General features: G+C 43.0%; 1 protein-coding gene across 1 annotated transcript; it reads left to right on the top strand.

The window, feature by feature from the left end:
• Nucleotides 1-1822: 1822 nt before the first annotated feature.
• LOC133108186 (3-methyl-2-oxobutanoate dehydrogenase [lipoamide] kinase, mitochondrial-like) lies at nt 1823-22046 on the top strand. Its single transcript, XM_061217628.1, has 11 exons — nt 1823-2446; nt 3648-3716; nt 6655-6765; nt 8757-8804; nt 10583-10702; nt 13129-13227; nt 16046-16119; nt 17613-17741; nt 18589-18678; nt 18992-19147; nt 19581-22046. Exons 1-11 carry the CDS (start codon nt 2189-2191, stop codon nt 19723-19725), a joined length of 1299 nt encoding a protein of 432 aa, XP_061073612.1. The 5' UTR covers nt 1823-2188; the 3' UTR covers nt 19726-22046.
• The last annotated feature ends 720 nt before the right edge of the window (nt 22047-22766 follow it).

Genomic DNA, 22766 nt, shown 5'->3' with positions numbered 1-22766 from the left:
CATCCACAAAAAGTTGTCATCAAAGTGTCCTCCTGTGTGAGCCAAAAAATAAATAAAGGGTGAATATAATTATGAAAGTCAAACTATGAACAATCTGTCCAAGAAAGCCTCTATACAGAACATAGGCATTTATCTTCTCTCATTGTGAGTGGAAAAAATCGTCTAATTTTGACACACAATTTGAGTGTCCTGTAGGCAGTGAAATTGTCTTACTTTTATTTTATCCACATTTTTTCCAAATTTGCAGAGGCCAATTTTTGTGTGTATGTTTCCATTTTCACTGGTGTAGCCTTGCTGCCATTCTGAGGCCTGCACTCTCTGAAGCCCAAGTAAAGCTGGCTTCTTGTGACTCCACAGTCCAGACTGAGAGCCAAAGAGATCACTTAATCTACAGCTTACTAGTGCCTCCATGTTACAGCCACTGTGATAGGTTTGCTGTCAGTTAGAGCCTGGGTGGCAGGAAGTGCAAAGGAATTCTGAGTAATGATCAGCTGCATGCCTTCTAAAACAATTACTGGACTACAGCTGTGTATGCCTTGCAAGCATAGACTGCCAGGATAAATTCTGCACAGCAAAATCAAATCTGGTGGTCGCCGCAGAATATTCCAGTCTTACTTACTTTACTCTTTTATTTTCTTAAACATAATTTGCTTGCAAATCATCTGTATATCTGGAATCCCACATGCATTAAAAAAAGCAATTAAATACTGAATGTTACAGTTGCTGATACAATTTCTGAAACTTCCAGTTTAATTTGAATATGACATTAGTGTAATATTCAACCATATACAGTAATATATGCTTACTCATATAGCTACTTACTCCTAAGTGAATAATTACAGAATATGTTTTTGTTAGTCTTCCCGGGGGACACTAAAATGATTGCCTGTTCTGCATGCTTCATTGGGAGAGTGTAACAAACCTCAGAGATGCAGATTGCAGCAGGAGTTTACTGATGATGAAATTTAGAGACTGGCAGACTGTAGCGTAGTGGTTAAGGTACATGACTGGGACCCGCAAGGTTGGTGGTTTGATCCCCAGTGTCGCCACAATAAGATCCGCACAGCCGTTGGGCCCTTGAGCAAGGCCCTTAACCCTACATTGCTCCAGGGGAGGACTGTCTCCTGCTTAGTCTAATCAACTGTATGTTGCTCTGGATAAGAGCGTCTGCCAAATGCCATTAATTAGATTATGTTGTTGCAGGTGATGAGATTGGGATAATGTAATACATTCAGAAAATATGTTGCAAACTCCACATTTAGCTGGAGAGAAAGTCTTATCACAAGAGTCACAACAGGATTGAGTGGCGAGTTGTTTTTCTTGAGAAAAGTACTTAGGCGTTATGCTTACGATCACTAGAAAAACTAACAAGATGTCTGCAAAGGATATATTGATCCAAAATCAAATTGATGATTCTTGTTGATTTAATGTATTGTATTGTGAAAATGTATTGATTCAATATATATACTGTATAAAAATAAAAATGTAATAAAAATGTTTTACATATAGTTATATGCCTTTATACATTAATTATAAATTATAAATTATAAACTACCCATCTACATTTCAAAATCCAAATGGAAAAAATTAGTATGACTTTTAAAACTAATTATTGGTAACGCATTGGTGATATTACCTATGTCACTCAATGATGCGATAATTAGGAATGATCAAACGCGTCCCTGTTGCCTTGACAACGAGTAATCATTGTATTCCCCGATAGCTGCTGTCTGTAGCCCTGTTTGAAAAAAGCTCTTAGATTCAGGAATATGTGCATCATTAGCACACTTCCCTCTGCTTGGGTAAGAGGAGTGTGCTCATAAATTCAGCACACTTCCTCTGCTTGGGTAATAAGTGGATTAAAACCAAATCGACACTGCAAGGGTCGGTCATATTGACTGGGTATCTGCCCTCAGTCTGGTCCCATCTGGTTGGAGTGGGAACACCCATTCTACGTGTGTCAGCGCGTCAAGCGGCTTTGTGCTTTGAGCTAAACGGAGTCGTCAAGAAAAATGGTGAAGGCTCTATAAAAACAACAAGATATTCAACGTCCTTTGCTGCACTGAGCAGATAGTTTCTCCAGAGTCGAGAATGGGAAGTTGAAGGAAATGTAGCTAATACAGGAGAAAATAAATTGGAAAAATCACCGAACCCAAGAACTGTGACCGACTGTCTCCGGGATCTGAAAATGCGGCGCAGAGCGACTGATGTGGCTTTAGAGATGCTAGGCTGCGGTACCCTGCGACTCGCTCGTCCCGGGGTGACGAGTATTTTGCCATCATCTGCTAAGAAAATAACCAACAATCAGTTCTTGTTTGGCTTCGGTGTAAACCAAAGGTTTCGGTCCACGTCCTCCATACATGGATATTCCGAACTGGCCAGGGAGAGATCTAAAGCCGTGACCTCCTTTTACAGTCAGTCGGCAATAGATACATCGGCGGAGAAGGTGAGCCTGCTTGGTTATCGCAAGCTATCACACCAGTACCAGCTAAATCGATATTTTTCTTTTCGTTATTCTGTGCGCTGAAGCTAGCGAGATAATGGTGCATTGTCAACTTACGTTATTCAGAAATTAAACCTGAAACACCATAGGCCACACGCATTGCACAGCACACGTTTTCTGTAAGCTAGTTGCTAATGTTGGTAACATTGTGTTGGACAATGTTAGCTAGCTAGCAAGTTAGCACCTGCACTAGCTACCGCTGGCTGTATTTGCTAAGACGTTAGCATGCTACTGTGTACGTAACGTTACGTTTGCATCAATAATGAATCATCTTCGCTAACGTAACTTAATCATGGAATGAAAGTTCATAATTATACCAACTAAATTCGAACCAAATACAGTACTCGTTAATTCAGGGCATCGTTGTATTTTGTATGTTTGCCGAATATGAAATAAACGAGTAGGTAAATTACTACTAAAGGCATGCTGACCCGATTACACATGGTTGAGCTATTTTAGCTCAGTTAGCTTTAGCTCAATTTAAGTTAGCTACGTTAGCTATATAGAGGAAATCCATCCATAGTGAAATCGGAAGAGGAAGTGTCTACGTTTTTATGTTACACAAAATGAGGAGATTGTGCCCACTGTGTTCCATTATGGTATTCAGTACTAATAAAGGATAACACTAATGTAGTTATCTCAAACAAACAAGCAAGCAAATTAATAACGGATTATTGGACAGCAGTTAACTTCATCGTATGCACTTTCTTTTGATTGTTTTTTGGATAACTACCTCTACCGCGCGGGTTATATTTTGTGCAAAATGTAAAATTCGGAAACTCAAATTGTTCATATCACGATTGCGTAACCATTGTTTACCCCATTTAAACACATCATGCATTTACCTATTACCCTATTGTGCGTCGTTCTAATGCATACATATCCCAATATGAAGTGGCCCCACCCAAATCCTAATGGGTATTGTGAACATTTATTAGGGTTTTAATAGGGGCTCAAATCAATATTATAGCATATATAGCATTATAGCAATATATAGTCCTTTTGATTGGTTGAAATGTATAAGGTCGACACTCTCGGGACTGGAAGGGTTAATGTCCTCACATGTTCTGTCACAAAAAGCTAAATGAACATTCAAGATTTTCAAGCACTGGATGACGTGTTATGCCTTTTGCTGCCTCCTCAGCCCTCTGTGAGACTGACCCCATTCTCCATGCTGTATTCTGGGAAGTCAGCAGATGGACATCACATCCTGGTAATCATTCCCTTATGTTATAATATCGTCTATGGGCTTGGGCTGGATGGACCGGTGTGGGCCAGATGGGTTATTAAAAGTAACAATATTGTCGTTTTATTCAGCATTTCAGAAAGGATTTGCGATGCTGACATAAAATTTGAGTAAGAATAAGTTGACAAAATGTACAGATAACGGATGATCTCTTTTGGATCTCTACTACTGGTCAGCAAAGATATTTGAACAAGATATTTGAAACCTAAATGTGCAAAGAATAGCTTTTTTTGTAGAATAGAGTAAATCCCATTTGATCGTTTCTGCATTATTAATTTCCACACCCTGATGAAAAATGAAAATCACACTATTAATCAGCATCTTATGTTGTCCTTTCTTACTACATTTTTCTATAGCTGAGATTTTAACCCATTTAAATACAAGCAACAATTGTTGATTGCAAAAAATGGCAGATTAGGCCAATTACTGAAAGTAATGAAAATGAACATAGGACACTTTGGGCTTGGGGAAACAGATATTTACTGAAATGCGCCTGTCACACGCCATGACACCCCCCTCGATAAACAAGCTGGACACTGGGAAATTCCTCCTGCGTTTTATTACAGAATGCTGATCAGGGAAGGGAGGGAGAGCGAGAGCGACTCCAAAACGAAACAAAAAACCTTTGCCCGTCACCCTCACGGGATCCGGGTAAAAATAATAAACTCAAATAATCAGGGCAAAATAAATCTAACCGCTCTGTGGCTTTTCAGATCTGTCTTTCCAGCCCCGTCTCTCTTGAACAACAGCTCACTCGTCTGTGATTCCCTGGCTTCAGATATGTACTGCAGAAAAGAGTGCACATTTTAACAGCCTGCACTGCATTTACATTTTACTTTTTGGTCATTTAGCGGACGCTTCACTAAAACATGGTACAGGTGTGTGCCTACTTAACCAGTAGGGGTGGTCCCCGGATTTCCATGCTTCCTTCCCGCAAGCCGCGCCCTTGCCCTTGCCCTTGCCCCAGCTCAATCTGAACTCCATCTCTAAGCTGAAGTAACAAACAACCTATTGATTTAGCTATAGGGAAATCTGTAGACACTGTCTCCATAGAGACACCTGCATCATCAGTCATTATAATATACTGTAGGCTAATAATATAACAAACAATATAAAAGTTATTTGATGATCCAAAGTTGCATTGTTTGAAGCTCCACTATCTTTGCGTCCTTACTGACACAGGGAGAGGAAAAGCTGTGTGTTTTGTAGATGTGAAGACCCGCTAGGATTACCATGCCAGTTATTCACAAATGGACATTGCCGTTTCCTGGTAGGACATTTCCTGGACAATATGTAGGCTACTTCTCTTTGCTCTTTGCATACACTCATGCTTCAGCGGATAGCTGTGACTTGGCTGGATTTAGTCAAACTCTGGAATAGGCAGGCAGACACAGCATAAGCAGGAAGGCATAAACAAAATTACAAAGGGAAGGGATCTATAAATAAACGTTTCACTTTGGGCTGCCCTGATGAACTTTGGCGCTGTTCTGATAAAACCGAGTATGACCTTGAGAAGACTATATCTCACTGAAAGGAAAATGTGTTTACATAGCAGTGCACATGGTGATTGGGTCAATGCACCTTTGTCCAGAAGGTTGTTTGTATGAGAATAGGCAAAACCTAACTTGACGTCCATCAATGACTGCCCTGTTTAAATGTCCAGAGGTGAAATATCATTGGCATGCCAAGTTGCCTTAAATGCCTTTTCTCTGACAAATGGGGGGGGGATCCAAAATGTTTTGTAACTTTCCAAAATGGACATTCCAAAGTCCCACTTTCCTTAGCGATTGGCCTGATGTGCAATGGGCATGGATTCAGATGGTCTGCAAATTGTCAAATGTTGTTTGCGCCTTCTCGAATGTTTTTTGACTCTGGGCTTCATGTTGACAAATGGCAATAACAGACCTTTTAAAGATTATGGCCTATAGCAATGGTCCTCAATCTCAGTCCTGAGTCCTGGAGAACCCCTGTGTATGCTGGTTTTTGTATATATGCATTATCATTTAATTTGTCTTTGAATTCTTCATTATCTAACAAATGGTGAGGTTTAGGGTTTAGTGGACATGGTAATCCCCCTCTCCCTCTCGTTGTGTAATATTTAGCAATTTTGGGATTGCAATTGTGTTTGAGACGACATGGGTCCCCCAGGGCTGAGAGAACCACTGATAGGCACTATATGATGGGCCAATGCAATGGCATAACATGCATGCTTCAGATAGGTGAAGCATAATGTTCTGCTGATGCTGTAAATCAATGCATTCATTTATCTGTTGATTCATCATTTTTACCAGCCAAACAGACAAACAAATCTATGCAGATACTCAAAAACTCAGTTGATGCTCTGTGCTTAATAGTAAAATAAGCAAGTTGAAATGTGTTACCTTACAAATTACATTTGTACAACCCATATCAGATTATCTACCTCTTCTATTAATGTGTGAACTTGGCTGCAGTGTGCATTTGTGCTGTGATGTACAGGCATAACAAGGAGGGATGTGCCAGTCAACTGGTTGCCACTGGCCCTCTGAATTTCCATACATGTGTACCCTGAAGTGTAGGGCCAATGAAGTGGTGGAGGTGGTTTACAAGCAGAGAGAAGTGGAAGTGTATATTTCAGAACATTTCCTTAGGTTTTTACATAATCAGATACTGAATTACAACAACCAATGGAACAGTTCTGACAGCCTGTGATTCCCAAGGTAGAGGAGATCATGGTTGGCAGTGCTGCATAATGGGTATGGAACTAGGATAGCAAAGCCCAGGTTGGTGTACAATGCCATTGTACCCTTGAGCAAGGTACTCAACCTGAATTAAGTAAATATTCATTAAATATCTGGCTGTGTAAATGGGCTGTATGTAAACTAACCTAACCCACACTCCCCTGTGTTTCTGTTTGTGTCCTAAGAGCAGTGCCAAGTACCTGCACAAAGAGCTCCCGGTGCGCATAGCCCACCGCATCAAAGGCTTCCGCAGCCTCCCCTTCATCATCGGCTGCAACCCCACCATCCTGCAGGTGGTGAGTGCCCCATCGCCATGGCCACTGCGCTAAGGCTACTGCTAACGCTAACGCTGCTGCTCTGATGCTACACGCAAGACCCTCTTCCCCTGACAGTGTCCGATGGTCCTTGGCTCCTTCACCCGGCTGAGTCTCAGGAGTAGTGACCCTGGGGCCTTGTCTCCATCCCAATCCCATATTCGGAACTTCAGAGATGAATTTATGCGTGTGCATACATGTTTCTTTTCTTCCGGATTTTTGACCGATGATACTGGGAACGTATTCGAAAAAATGAAATTGGCTAAATGAAGCAATTGTTAAGCAATTAAGAAACACATTTCACATTATGTATTGAGATATTGACATATTTTTGTTGGTAAACCCTTGATATTGGTCAGGTGATGCGTACAGTCCCATTCGGTGAACCCAAGCTACAACATTCTTTAAACTTTACTTGCTCTGAATGGGATAGGGGTAACTTCTCAGCAGTCCTGTTAGTGTGTTGTTGCTGAGAGAACAGGAGGTGGTTTGTTATGTGGGTCCTGCCTTATCATTACAACAGGTGTGAGCTGTGTTTAAAAAAAAAAAAAAAGAAAAACCTGGGGCTGAACATGCCCAAAGTTTTTTTGCGTTGGCTGCCTTGACAAAGCCTAACAACTGAAATGGGGCTTAACTATTATGACAATAGTGGTTGTCATCTGTGAACACAGGCTCACTGATTTGTCCAGTTTATTTCTAATATGACATTCTGCACATTCTAGAGCCTAAACTGGATAAAGGATTTAAAAAAATCTTTCCAGAAGCAATCACACCAATGTTTATTCATGAACTTAATTATGGTGCTTGTGCCATTGTCCCATAATTAAGGGATTGGTGCATATGGATATGTAGGGTGCAGGAAGCTTGCATGTGTTCATTTTGTTGAGAATTTATATCTTTTGTATGGTACATTTTTGGAGAAAGCCAGCAGATGTATTTTGCATGTAGATAATCTCCACCTCTCCTGAGCTCTACTGAATCTGCCAGGACTGGAGACACCTTTTTCAAATAGTTGATTAGTCAAAGGGGGGGTGCTATAATGCGTCTCAGTTCGTTAGCCTGATGTGATGTGGAAAACCAGGGTTAAAGCTTACGGAGGCTTGCTAACCTCAGTCCCCCCCCCCCGTTTGGCGATGTAAGGAATAGGGTTCTCTTTCCTGTGTGTTTGCATGTTAGAAATGGGAGTGACTGAAATGGGAGATGTCATTGGGTGTGACAAGGTATCTAAAGAAACAATTCCACTTTGTTGGGTTGAAGAGAAAAAAAAAAAACCACACTTGTAATAAAGAGGCAGTCCAGTGAGGATGACATTTCAGACCAGGTCCAATTATAATGGTCTTTTGTGCAGAAGTATCAAGCCTGCCAACAGAGTCAACACTGTAACACAGTAATCATGTTTACTGCAATACTTTATATCGTCTAAGAGAGGCTGTGGAATCATGTATGTATATGCCGCTACCACAGACAACCACCTCATTGTGTAGAAAAGTAAAACTTGTTATGTCTGTACATTTTTGCTCCTTGCTCAAGGCCTGTGGGTGATGAGGATAGGCCTCAGCATGATATACTGGCACCTGACTCAGTTACTCAGCCAGGTTGAGAATAACAAGTAGTGTTCAATAGGACCAATTAGCCTGCATAATTTTGTGAAACCTGTAAAATGTAATAATAAAATGTATACAAATCTTAATGACTCTAAAAATCGAAACCTCTTTCAAACATCTTATTAATACGACATCAATGGCACGTGAACTGGAATGCAGTGCTGCCGAATGTGCAAATCTCCAGCCTTAACTACAGGCAAAAAGACAAACTGAGACGGTAAAGCGTTCTCATTATTGTATTGTTGTCTGTTATAGTTAGCAGATGGCGGATGGTGTTAGATGTATGACGCAGTTGAATGATTGCCCAGGGTCAGGGTCTTCTGGAAAGAATAAGTGCTCTGACATTTAACCCGTTTCTCTCTTCCTCAGCACGAGCTGTACATCCGGGCGTACTACATGCTCAGCGAGTTTCCAGCGGTGAGTGACTCTGGGCATGTGCAGATATTCTAACTGACTAATGTGTAATTGTGCATATGAAAGTGGGGCCATATCAAATTTAATGTGGCTTAATCATCTCGCAAGCTAGCTAATGTTAGCTATCTAAATCACAACTACTAGTTACGTAGATAGCTTGCTCTACCTACCTAGATGTTTCCCTGGCTAATATCCTAACTCACATTCTAGCAATTGGCTGCTAGAAATATCTAATCCATTACATTACATTACATTATTGGCATTTGACAGACACTCTTATCCAGAGCGACATACAGTTGATTAGACTAAGCAGGAGACAATCCTCCCCTGGGGCAATGCTGGGTTAAGGGCCTTGCTCAAGGGCCTACACCGGGATTAGAACCACTGCCCTTGCGTGTCCCAGTCATTTTACCTTAACCACTACACTACAGGCCGCCCCAATCCCAGAATTATTCAGTATTAAGGATATTTAATATATCTTAATCATTTCGCTAGGTTATCTAGTGTAATTCACAACTGCTAGCTCGCTAGTTAGGTTGCCTTGTTAGCTACCTTTATAGATTTTGAGCATTGGATCGCATCATTGGCCCCGGATCATGCCTTTACCCTTACTTCCCATTTTTTGTATTTGTGTATTTGCATGAATTCATAAAGCTTCTCTCCTCTCAGAATCTAATTTTACTGTTCTTCTAGCTTTGGGAGAAATTGGTTTGATTTTGTACAGTAATTACCTTACACGCATGCTTTCCTGGCTGGTTAGCTAGGTATCTTCTTGGTTAATAAAATGGCCAGGTGTATAAGCTTAGCTAGCAGTTATTTATTAGCTTGATGTGCAGTAATTAGGGACAGGCATGTACTTCCTAAATTAACATTATTTCAGATAAGTTTTACTAGTTATCCAGGAAACTGGTCAAGATTTTTTTATAGGTTATAGTGTTTCTGACATTTTACTATTTTGTGTTGGCTGTTGTTAATAGCTAGGTAACGATAAGGGGCTTTCCAAAAGTGTTGGGACAGTCATAACACAAGCGACTGATTGTAGCAGCAGTCACTGAAATTAGCGGTAATGAGCAGTAATATAGTCAGTGCAGTACGTTGGCACTATTTGGTTACATATCCAAATTCATTGGTCATGTGATTTTGGTGAGTGGCAAGTTTTGTGAGTGGTATTTTTGGGCTGTAGCCTGTATTACTTTTGATGCACTGTGACAAGCTTCTATTGACATAAAACATTTGTCCTTTGTTCATCTTTCAATTCATTGAGTACAGCCAGGCTGTGGACTGCAAACAAAAAAGGTTTCTCACTTTACTGTATTGTGTAGCCGAGTGCCATATAATAGAAGAGAATAGAATGGAGAAGAGTATACTTTTAGTATAGAAGGCAGAGTAGACTGGATAAGTAAAAATGTCCAATATTGGAAGGATATGTTCAATTAAATGCAAAGTATGGCCTTTGAGTGCCATACTTTGCATTTATTCATCTAAGTTGTAGATGATTAATCTACAACTGCAGCGCTGTATTTTAGTAACATGGTTTAGTCATGAGTAACTGCATATAATGTGAAAGATGTATGTGGTAATTGACATCCTTATTAGTTAATTACTTTATAACTGTGGGTAAATTAAGACAGGGATAAAGTTAATATCAAAGCTGACATGCTAAAGAGCTAATGAGTCTGTTGTGAAACCGGTTCTCTGTTGATATACTAAACGGACTGAGAAAAACGGATAGCTGTGTCAGTTTAGCAGTCGGTTTCTAATTCTGACAATTCTTCTGGCAGATTAAGGACCGTGAGACCGAAGCCCAGTACAGCAAGCTGGTGCGGCAGCTCCTGGACGATCACAAGGATGTGGTCACCATGCTGGCCCAGGGCCTGCGGGAGAGCCGCAGGCACATCCAGGTAACAGAGCATCTGAAGAGTGTGTGCATTCCTGCACTGCGTATATACATTTCTGCGCTTCGATTATACGTTCCTGCGTTTATACGTTCGTGCGCTGCGTTTACATGTTCCCGCGCTGCGTTTACACGTTACCGCGCTGCGTTTACACGTTACCGCGCTGCGTTTACATGTTCCCGCGCTGCGTTTACACGTTCCCGCGCTGCATTTACACGTTCCCGCGCTGCATTTACATGTTCCCGCGCTGCATTTACACGTTCCCGCGCTGCATTTACATGTTCCCGCGCTGCGTTTACACGTTCCCGCGCTGCATTTACATGTTCCCGCGCTGCGTTTTCACGTTCCCGCGCTGCGTTTACACGTTCCCGCGCTGCATTTACGCGTTCCCGCGCTGCATTTACATGTTCCCGCGCTGCGTTTACACGTTCCTGCGCTGCGTTTACACGTTCCTGCGCTGCGTTTACACGTTCCTGCGCTGCGTTTACATGTTCCTGCGCTGCGTTTACATATTCCCGCGCTGCGTTTACATGTTCCTGCGCTGCGTTTACACGTTCCTGCGCTGCGTTTACACGTTCCTGCGCTGCGTTTATACGTTGCTGCCCTGCATTTAACACGTTCTTGCGCTGCGTTTACACGTTCCCACGCTACGTTTACACGTTCCCGCGGTGCGTTTACACGTTCCTGCGCTGCGTTTATATGTTGCTGCGCTGTCTTTTTCCATTCCTGCTGCATTTACATGTTCCTGCACTGTTTGCATGCATTTTTGCATAGAGTGTGTGCTTTCTAGCATTCTATTATTTTATTAACAAAAAGAAGTTGGACTCCCGCACACTTTCTTACAAAACAACCTTAAATTGTGTAACTGTAGGAACCCCCCAAATACACCAATAAGCGGAAGTATCTTGAGAGGCAAAGGAAACGTGTGTAGTGTTTCCAGGCGCTACTGGAACATGGTTAATTAAATGTTTCTCATTTGTCTGACTCCAAAAGATTAGTCACAAGACTTCAGTAACAACAATGGTCCTGCTGATGTTATCTCTGTATGTCAGACAAACCTGGTTAACCTTTGTAGCACAGCTGGCTGCTGACTCACAGGTTACTTGCATTTCCTGTGGTTTATTTCTAAATGGTATTTCAAGATCTTTATACAGCACCCAACCACCAATGACACCAAACTCATTCCCACAACATTAGCTTCTAAAGACACCAAGCACTGTATGTGGGGAAAAGCCATGATCTATACAGTACTATTTCAACTCAACAATTCTGGGAGCATTCCACTGAGGTGGCAGAATTACGCTGAGGCAGCGCAATGATGGGAGCAATAGTCCTGTATTGACGAGCACTGTCTCTTCATCAAACCTCGCTGACCCTGTGTCAACATGGTAAACACAGTCTGTTTCCTTTTGGGGGTCTGCAGAGAGGCACACTTATCATAACCAACAAACATTTTGGAATACTGACTAGACACTGACGAAGGATTGTATCCAAAATGTTTGTTGGTTACACAATTGAAGGTTGTTTTGCAAGATACAGTGTACGGGAGTCCAACTTTTTTAAAATTTGTATTATTACATTATTGCATATTTTATCTAAGCCAGGTGTACTTATTATCTATTATTTTATTAACAACCAAAATCACTGAGTTGGCCTATTAACAGTTAATTCAAGTTTTATTTTATTGAGCACCCTTCCCGTAAAAATATGCCCACGGAATGCAGTGCAGAAAATAAAAAGTGCAAATATAGTTGGTATAAATACTTGGAACCAAGTGAGTTGTTCTTGGAAAAACATGTGACACTTGGTCATGCACCCTCACATGGCACTGTGCACTACCTGGAGCAGATCCAAACAGCTTTTGCATCAATTGCCTTAAAAAACATGGTCATTTTAAAAAAGCTGGATTTACCCCTTGGTAATATTTCACAGCCGAGAATGAATGCCAGGCACAAGCTGTGTTCCCCTGTACACTATACTTAGGCAGAGGCACATTTCCCCTGCATGTTATTTGGTTTTTAGAGGCTCCTGTGACCCTATGCACCAGGAAGCAGTACTTGCAGGATTTAAATAAATTACATTACATTACATTATTGGCATTTGGCCAATCTTATCCAGAGCGACGTACACTAAGCAGGAGACAACCCTCCCCTGGTGCAATGCAAGGGCCTTGCTCTAGGGCCCAACGGCTGTGCGGATCATATTGTTACCACGCCGGGGATCGAACCACCAGCCTTGCCTGTCCCAGTCATTTACCTTAACCATTACGCTACAGGCCGCCCTAAGCAGGGCACAGTCCCACCTGGGGCACTGTGAAGTTACATGAACTTCAGTTTGACAAAGCTGTGTGAGATGCTAAGGTGACCGTATGAAGACCATATGTGCTAATGAACACTGAAAGCTGATGACAGGTGCTGTGTCTGTGGTTTCAGGATGAGATGCTGCTGCGTAATTTCCTGGACACCACACTGACCTCACGACTGGGTATCCGGATGTTGGCTACGCATCACCTCTCTCTGCACGAGGACAATGTACGTCTGTCTTACACACTGTTAAAAAGGCTTAAAATCTCCTCTCTCTGCACGAGGTCAATATTCGTCTCGCATACACACTGTTAAAAAGGCCTAAAAACAACTGCGACGATAACAATGTATAATTTATTTTAAAAGCACAAGTGAGTGTTGTGGGCTCACCTTCCCATTCCCCTTTCCCTACTGACAGACACTTAAATAGGCCGAGCCAGTCAATTGCACCTGGGTTTCAATTGAAACAGCCGGGGTTTAAATTCAATTAAGTTTGCCATCTTGAATGCACGATAGTTAACCAATTAAATAAATTAGCCAACACACAAGCTGAATGAAGGGCCACTCCACACACACTTTCATTTCTCAAACAAGAAAATGGTGCAGCTCCAATACCTCACAGTTCCGACTGGCAGCTATAATTTGGGGTATTTCCGTACTGGGTGATCCGTGTAGGAATTGCAGCCGTTTCATACATAGTCCCCCATTTTAGGGGACCAAAAGTAATTGGACGAATGAACATAATCAGGAATACAATACTGGGTTGATAATTCTTTGGATTCAATGACTGCCTTTAGTCTGTGACCCAGCGATAACACCAGACACTGGTGATGCTCTGCCAGGCCTGTACTGCAGCCATCTTCAGTTTCTGTTTGTTTGTTGGGCATTTTGCCTTCTTCTGCAAGTGAAATGCATGTTTAATTAGATTTAGGACAGGTGATTGACTTCAAGAACATTCCACTTTTTGGCTCTGAAACACTCAGTGGCTGCTTTGGCAGTGTGTTTTGGGTAATTTTCCTTCATCCAATGGTTTTTGAGCCGGCTCTAGGGGCAACCATGCGTGTCCAAGCCATTGTACTACCTCCAACATGACCAGGCCCTATAATACTACCTCCAACATGACCAGGCCATAATACTACCTCCAACATGACCTGGCCCCATAATACTACCTCGAACATGACCAGGCCCCATAATACTACCTCCAACATGACCAGGCCCCATAATACTACCTCCAACATGACCAGGCCCCATAATACTACCTCCAACATGACCGGGCCATAATACTACCTCCAACATGACCAGGCCCCATCATACTACCTCCAACATGACCAGGCCATAATACTACCTCCAACATGAGACACACAGCTAGCCAAGAAACAGCTGAGCAACCAATTGTCCAATTAATTTTGCTCACCTAAAATGGGAGGACAGCGATCACCCCATACGGATCAAACTACCCTCCAGTTAAGGCTGACTGTCTACATTTTAACCTTATAGTCATTTCTTAATTTCATAGGCAGGATGACAGAGCTAAAACAGCAAAATGTGTATTTCTCTGTTTCCAATACTTTTACATTTAACAGAATGTTTTTGATGGACATGATTGACAGCTTGTATGTATTGTTCATTCTTTGTGTGCATTTCGGTCAGGTGTGGTGGTGGGGGGGGAATTTGTGTGGTGATTTTGCTGCTTCAGAGGATCACTGTGTTCCTCTCACGTGCGTTACTCTGTACTCTTGCATAAGTATTGATCCAATCAGAGATGTGTGCCAAAACACAAACAGCCAGTGAAGGAAACTTAATATGCACTCAAGAGTATCAATGCTGGGTTTCATGTCGAAGCCTGTTGTCTCATACCGCCTATGTAGTGTTGTATGGGGAAAAATGTATCCAATGGATTTTTTTTGCAGGTTGATTCTGTGAGCGTGGATGTACATACATATCCACTCATGACCAAAAGGCAGTATTTTAAGGCGTTTTTGTAATGCAGTACTGTGTGTGGATTGGCGGAGGCCATATTGTTTAGCATGTAAACGTTCTCTAAATAACTTATGATTATCAAGCAGTATAGGAGACACTGCAGTCCCATTTGAAAAAAAAGAAAAAAAAGAAATCTAACCTGCAAAGCAATATAGCGCCCCCACTGAGATTACACATGAGTTTCAGTAAGTATCAGTAAAATGGGTTTGTGTCTGGAGCTCTTTACTGCCCCCTTGTGTTCTGACTGTGCTGGTGCTTTTGGATTGTGAAAAGCCACACCTACTGAAATTTGATTGGGCTGTACAGCAATTTTCATGTAAGTAACATGAAAATCAACTTCATGTATGTAACTTTAAAAGACGAGTATGCAAATTGGTGTGCTCTTGTAATGAATCCAGCCCGTGCCAGTTGCCGACTGTGGCATTAACGACATTGCCCAGGTTATAGGAGGGTGTTTTGGAGGGGAATGGGTCCACTCTCCCGAATCAACAGTGAGGATCGCTTATGAGCGCGGCTGCAATTGACAAATAATTAATTGGACATTCCAAATTAGGGTGGGAATTGGACATGTTCAGCCTCATATTGGGCACCAATGAATAAAAAATAATAATAATGTTTTAAGTCATAATGCTCAAAAATCCATGGCAAATTTGTTCTTTCTCGATGAACTTTATAGATCTGACAAGGCAGGAGTTCAGATTGTCAGCACTTTTATATTGACTGGTGTAGCACCAGTCATTTGGTCAGCTGGCTGTAAAGCTGACCGTTGGACTGCACATAACTGAATATCAGGAGTTTCATAGGAGGTGCAGGATAACAATGCATTCATTTCCTGTCCATTCCCTATCCTGTGTGAAACAAAGGGCATGTGGGAAACGGTAATCATTGTCATATGCCTCTGGTTGGGCCCTCACTGACCGCTGTCCGAAGCTCAGTGAGGGCGTTTGGGAGTCAGGCTGCAGCGTTAAATGATGAAAAGCACATTCTCCTTCATGTCAGGGTGCAGGAGAGAGGCCACGGTAACCTGCCTCCTTGCGCTCAATCACACGTTTGTCATCTGTTACAGCCTGACTATGTGGGAATAATCTGCAGACGCCTTTCCCCAAAAAAGATCATCGAGAAATGGGTGGTTTTCGCCCGGTGAGTGTCCCACCAGATTCCTGGTTGTTCTGCAGGTTTGAATGTTCTGACGTCTGAGCTCTGAAACTGTGCTGGCGTTTCATTGGCTGTGGGGGCCTCGGGTCCTGCTGACCTGCTGAGGAGGGAGGGGCTCCATTAAGGGGCACTTTGTGTCCTGAGCTCGCTGTCCACAATTTGGCAAATATTCCCAGGCCTGCTGCCCATGCAGACTTTTGGATTCACTTCAGTACTTGCTTTACTTGCCCAAAATGAGTCTCGAGTCACGCGACTCCCTGCTTTACATGCACACAAATAAACGTCGAATCACTCGAGTACTTTGCATGCAAAATTTGTAAAACCCGTTTACTCAGCCAGGTTTTCTGCTTATTTGTGTGTTAAGTATGTACTCCTCTGGTTCTGATCTAAAAGCTTTGTGTTTTTTAATGATGTGTGCTGCTTCCTCATTGTGATTGTGTACTACCTTGTTGCTGCTCCCCTTCACCGATCTTTAAATTCTGAAATCGTAATAATTATGAATCCATTTTTTTCTGAATTTAACAGTTTATGCGTTCGATTGCCTATATACTGTCTTCACCAACCTCCACTATGTTTAAAAATATGTATTTGCCATCATTGCATTTAGTTGGCTCAGACTGTAGCTAGCAAAAGCATGTACTCACCTTAAAGATGATGTTGCAACTGTATGTTGTGATATACATTGAACCAGTGCTTTACTAACATGCAGGCTCCCCTGATAACATACTATAGTAGTGGCTTTGCATGGTCCTGGCAGAGTTTTTCTTTATTCTGAGGGAATGCCCCATTGTTCTGTTAAATACATGTAAAACGTTTTCTTCATTAGGTTGGAAAGGCAGAGATTCTCAATCCTCAGTAATTCTGTACGACAGTACATCACTTCATGCATATTGAGTGAGAGAAAATGAGCGAAATTAAATACTGTGCCAATTTTCTGTGTATGAGACAATTCTTTAGTTTTGAATAGGTGGCTTCTGTGGGGGTTTCCAGTTGGGGTAACTGATGGTGAACTTGTAATGTGAAGTTGTAAAAAGGAGGGGTTATCCCCTGTTTTCTGTCTTCAATCTTAGGGAAGAATAAATACATTTCACTGCCCAGGTTAAGTGGCATTCATTAGCAGCGGTCGACAGTTTTTCTTTTGCATACTGGAATACTATTTTTGAGTGCCTACTTTGATTGAGGTTAAAAATGTACTGTAGACCTGGAGCTGAAAGGTCTTTCTGTACTGTGTGTGAGGGAGAGAGCAAGTTTGTGTGTGTGTGTGAGGGGTGCGTGAGAGGTGTGTGAATATGAGAGAGCGAGAGAGTGAGTGAGTGGGGTTGAGTCTGTGTGAGAGTGTATTTGAGTGTGTGCGTGGTGTGTGTCTGTGGGTGTGGGTGTGTGTGTGTGTGAGAGCGTGCGTGCGTGTGTGTGGGTGTGGGTGTGTGTGTGTGAGAGCGTGCGTGTGTCCTCCTCACACCTCTCTCCTGTGGGCGCAGGCGTCTCTGTGAGCACCAGTACGGGAACTCCCCGCTGGTGCGGATCAACGGACATGTGGCGGCACGATTCCCCTTCATCCCCCTGCCACTCGACTACATCTTGCCTGAGCTGCTCAAGAACGCCATGAGGTCAGCCGCTCTCACAGACACCCTCACTCACAGACGCCCTCTCTCACACACGCCCTCTCTCACGGACGCCCTCTCTCACGGACGCCCTCTCTCACAGACACCCCTCTCTCACGGACGCGCTCTCTCTCACGGACGCGCTCTCTCTCACGGACGCGCTCTCTCTCACAGACGCTCTCTCTCACAGACGCTCTCTCTCACAGACGCTCTCTCTCACAGACACCCCTCTCTCTCACAGACGCTCTCTCTCACAGTCACCGCTCTCTCACGGACACCCTCTCTCACAGCCACCACTCTCTCACGGACACTCCTCTCTCTCACAGACACCCCTCTCTCTCACAGACACCCCTCTCTCTGACACCTCTCTCTCACGGACGCTCTCTCTCACAGACACCCCTCTCTCTCACAGACAGTCCTCTCTCTCACAGACGCTCTCTCTCACGGTCACCGCTCTCTCACGGACACCCTCTCTCACAGACGCTCTCTCTCACAGACACCCCTCTCTCACAGACACTCTCTCTCACGGACACCCTCTCTCACGGACACCCCTCTCTCTCACGGACACCGCTCTCTCTCACGGACACCCCTCTCTCTCACGGACACCGCTCTCTCTCACGGACACCCCTCTCTCTCACGGACACCCCTCTCTCTCACGGACACCCCTCTCTCTCACGGACACCCCTCTCTCTCACGGACACCGCTCTCTCTCACGGACACCGCTTTACTCCTGGCGATCATCCATTTACCTCACAGACAATGCTCAGATTACTTTAGTGCGCATTGTATACATTTTTCAGTAGCCATTTAGACATGTACACGTAAATAACCTGTGTGTGCTGTGCGCTCTTAGGGCGACCATGGAGAGTCACCTGGAGACCCCCTACAATGTGCCTGACGTGGTGGTCACCATCGCTAACAACGAGACCGACTTTGTCATTCGGTAAGTCCGCCGGGCACAGAGGTGTAAATGGAAGCTCAGGGAGTCATTCATAGCCTTATGTACCCTTGCTCAGTCATCACACAGTCTGGTGCAGTAGATATTCTACATATGCAGTGGGGTGCAGAAATGTGGGCACCCTTGGTTTAAATGTCCGTTGCAATGAATCTGTATGTGATCGAACACAATCCTGAACTCTAAATGGTGCAGAGTTTAGCATGAGAACTTTCCAATTAAAAAGCTTTAATTACAATGTGCAAATGGAGATGCGGTTGCGGTGAGGGATGCGGTTGAACCGTGTCTGCGTTGGCTGCAGGATCTCTGACCGGGGCGGGGGTGTCCCCCATGCCATCCTGGACAAGGTGATGGACTACCACTTCAGCACGGCCGAAGAGAGCACGCAGGACCCGCGCGTCAGCAACCTGTTCGACACCATGACCAACAGCGGGCCGCAGGCCGGCCCCATGCACGGGTAGGCACGCCAGCGCCCCCTGCGGTCTGCGCTCTTAATAATCACAATTTCTCATTTAGCTGATGCTTTTATCTAAAGCGACTTACAGTTGATTTGACTAAGCAAGCGCCAGTCCGCCCTGTAGAATGTGGGGTTAAGGGCCTAGCTCAAGGGCTCAGCAGCTGCACTGATATTCCTGTATTATCATGTTTACACTGGGGTTTGCACCACTAACTTTCTGCATCTCAATCAAGCAACTTGGCCACTAGGCTATAGTGTGCCCCCTATAAACGCCTTCACACTTTATTAATGCCTAGAGAGTTACCTACTGCACAATGTGGAATTTGATTATCTGAAATGTAGCTCTCTTACGAGATGGAGGCCAGTCACTCTGAGGGCAGATTGTGTTTTTTGGTTCCCTCTCGCTCACCCGTGTCCGTCGCTCCCCCCGCAGGTTTGGCTTCGGTCTGCCCACCTCCCGGGCGTACGCGGAGTACCTGGGCGGCTCCCTCACCGTGCAGTCCCTGCAGGGCGTCGGCACGGACGTGTACCTGCGTCTGCGCCACATCGACGGCAAGGGCGAGAGCTTCCGTATCTGAGGCTCCGTCCATGCTCCCCCAGACCCCCGCCGTCCGGCCTGAGGGGAACCCTGCATCGGCCTGGAGCCCACGTCCAGACAGGCTCTCACCAAACCCCCGCAACTGGGGAATCGCTTCTCTTCTGACCTGGTGTCAAGCGACTCATTTATGTCCTTTTTTTTTCTTTTCTTTTTTTATAAATATCTGTCCATTTCATGGCTGTGGTGGTACAGAGGGACAAGGCTGTAGTTTTGTGTTATTCCCTTGCCTTAAGGATGCAGGTCCCCCCTCATGAACCATTATTCTCCCAAGTCCTTTTGAAATTACACCTCACCTTTACGCACCATCCAGCCGGAAGAGTGATCTGTGTGTTAATCATCAGTGTGTTAATCATCAGTGTGTTAATCATCAGTGTGCTCATTCTAGCGCTGTGTCCTCTTTGTTGTGCTGTGAGATCAGCACTGGGCATGCTGAAGGTCTGAAAGGCTTTTAGTGTTTGTTGGCTGTGGGTTGCCTTCATACACAGTCAGCTTCATTATGAACTGTAAAAGTAGCCATAAAATGGCCGCTCTGGAGTGATTCGTTCAGCTCAAGGTAACAAGGTTACCGTAAAGACATAAACTGCCTTTTTGTTAAAACGTGCTTTGAAAGAAAACAGAAAAGCAGTGCATGGACAACTCCTGCTTGCCTCCAGTACCAGGGAAGCCTGTTTTTAAGTATGTAGGTATGCTCATATTTTCGTTGGTAATTAGGGTCAGTCATGGTATCGTGAGGGTAGTTGAAGAATGATCTCAAATGGCATCGATAACCGAACAAAGCCATTGACCAATATTTATTACATTTATTGATTTTAGTTTAGTTCGTTTTATTGTAACCACTTAAACCTGACCATTCATTTCTTAATAGTCATGCATTTTTTTACTGTAGTTACAACCACAGTTTTTGCAACCTATGATGTCGGCCATTAATGTCCGGTCATGAAACAGATGGAACAGATTTCATTTCTCTGGTGTGATACTGAACTGAACTCGAAGAAGAAAGCCTGAACCTCTCTTGGTGCATATGCAGTGCATGAACAGTAACTGTAATTTATGAATGCTCGGGACCATAATGTATAGTATTGATGTTCATCATTCCAACTGTCCATTTCAAACAAGCATTACAATGAAACATGGTCTATGTGCCCTTATTTTCAGCTTTATTTACTTGTCTTATTTTGTGTGTGTGGGTGTCCGTCTGCCTAGCGGTGCTTAAAACATCGAAATTAATTGTAATCCTTAGATTAAAAAAACATTGGCAGTTAATCAAATTTTTTCACATTTTCACCTTAAATCCTTTTTATTTTTAAGTCCTTAAGAAGTTAAGTGCAATAAATTCAGTAGTTCTAGTCCAAGTTCCTGTTTAGCTGAGCTTTACAGCTGTGCTGGTATGTTTTGTGGTGAAACAATGCATCAAGGCTTGTGTTTTCAGAACACATCATCTGTTCACTTCATAATGTACTTCTGCTTTGAAAACAGTAAAGGAGGGGGAAAAAGGGGAGACAATTTTTGCATTAAAACTTGAATTTAACATAGTTAGAGGTTATTCAAGTGCTATTAGTAAGTACAATTATTTGTAGGTGCCATGGGAAGACAACCTTCATAGTGATACATTTATTTATTATGTTACATTATATTATATTAAAAATAAATGAAATGGTCAGGTACTGATCACTTTAGACCGGGGCAGTTGTAAGCCTGAAATGCTCTATTTGACCTGTAGAGGGCATTAAAGGCAGGTTGGAATGCTCACTGGAACTGATTTTTTAAATTCATATTTCATTTGGAAAAACCAGATGTGAAAATACTGTTGCAAATGACAGCTAATGATTGTGATGGAAGACAAAAAACATTGTTGAACAACAGTTCAGAATGCAACACTGCCTTGTATTTCTCTTGGGTATTACCACACTGAATGAGACTTTCACCAAATATTTTACCTTTAGCAAAAGGATACAGTTACTGAATTCAATGTATTGCCTTTTCATGTTCATGTTGAATTTACATGGGGAAAATACTGCCCTCTTCTGTGAAATTTTACCACAGAGAGTGATGTTCAAAGCATTTTGCATTGTCTTATAAACATTAAGGCCTTTGGTCTGTGTTATTGTGTACTCTCTGTCTCACTCCAACTTTGTAGTTTTCAAATCACTGTTTTTTTTATTTATTTCTACAATACAATTCAGGGAACTGTTTGTTGTGAGGCATTATTTTAAGTTGCATGAGTTCTCACATTGAAATGGACAAGTCCGACATGTTTGTACACATACAAACGAATAAAACATTCATTGCATTCATTGGAAATTATCAAAGCAGAATTGTATTATTAAAATAATCCAATTAAATGTTGCTGTTTGTCAGTGGGGCGGCACGGATGGTGCAGTGGGTGGCACTGCCGCCTCACAGCAAGGAGGTCCTGGGTTTGAATCCCCGTCGGCCGGGGCCTCTCTGTGCGGAGTTTGCATGTTCTCCCCGTGTCTGCGTGGGTTTCCTCCAGGTACTTCGGAGAGTCTAAATTGCCCGTAGGTATGAGTGTGTGAGTGAATGGTGTGTGTGCCCTGCGATGGACTGGCGACCTGTCCAGGGTTTATTCCTGCCTTTCGCCCAATGTATGCTGGGATAGGCTCCAGCCCCCCTGCGGCCCCGTTCATGATAAGCTGGTTAAGATAATGGATGGATAGATGGATGTTTGTCAGTGGTAAGATCCTACAGTTTAGTCCAAATACATCTGAATAAGTGATTAGTAGTCCATACCTTAAACAAATGTCAATTTAGTGTAAAAATTATATCGGCGTATGAAAATGTTTAGTTGTTTATACATACACGCAGTGAGCACTTTATTCATTATTAGACTTATTTTTTCTTCTGCTGTTGTAGCCTATCCACTTAGAGGCTTAAAGTATTGTTTGTTCAGAGATCCTCTTCTGCATACTACTGTTGTAATATGTGGTTATTTATGTTACTGTCACCTTCCTGTCAGCTTTGACCAGTCTGGCCATTCTCCTCTGATGTCTCTCATTAACA

The sequence above is a fragment of the Conger conger genome, chromosome 13, assembly GCF_963514075.1.
Source record: "Conger conger chromosome 13, fConCon1.1, whole genome shotgun sequence".
Lineage (NCBI taxonomy): Eukaryota > Metazoa > Chordata > Actinopteri > Anguilliformes > Congridae > Conger > Conger conger.
This window is presented reverse-complemented; position numbering and strand designations above follow the sequence as displayed.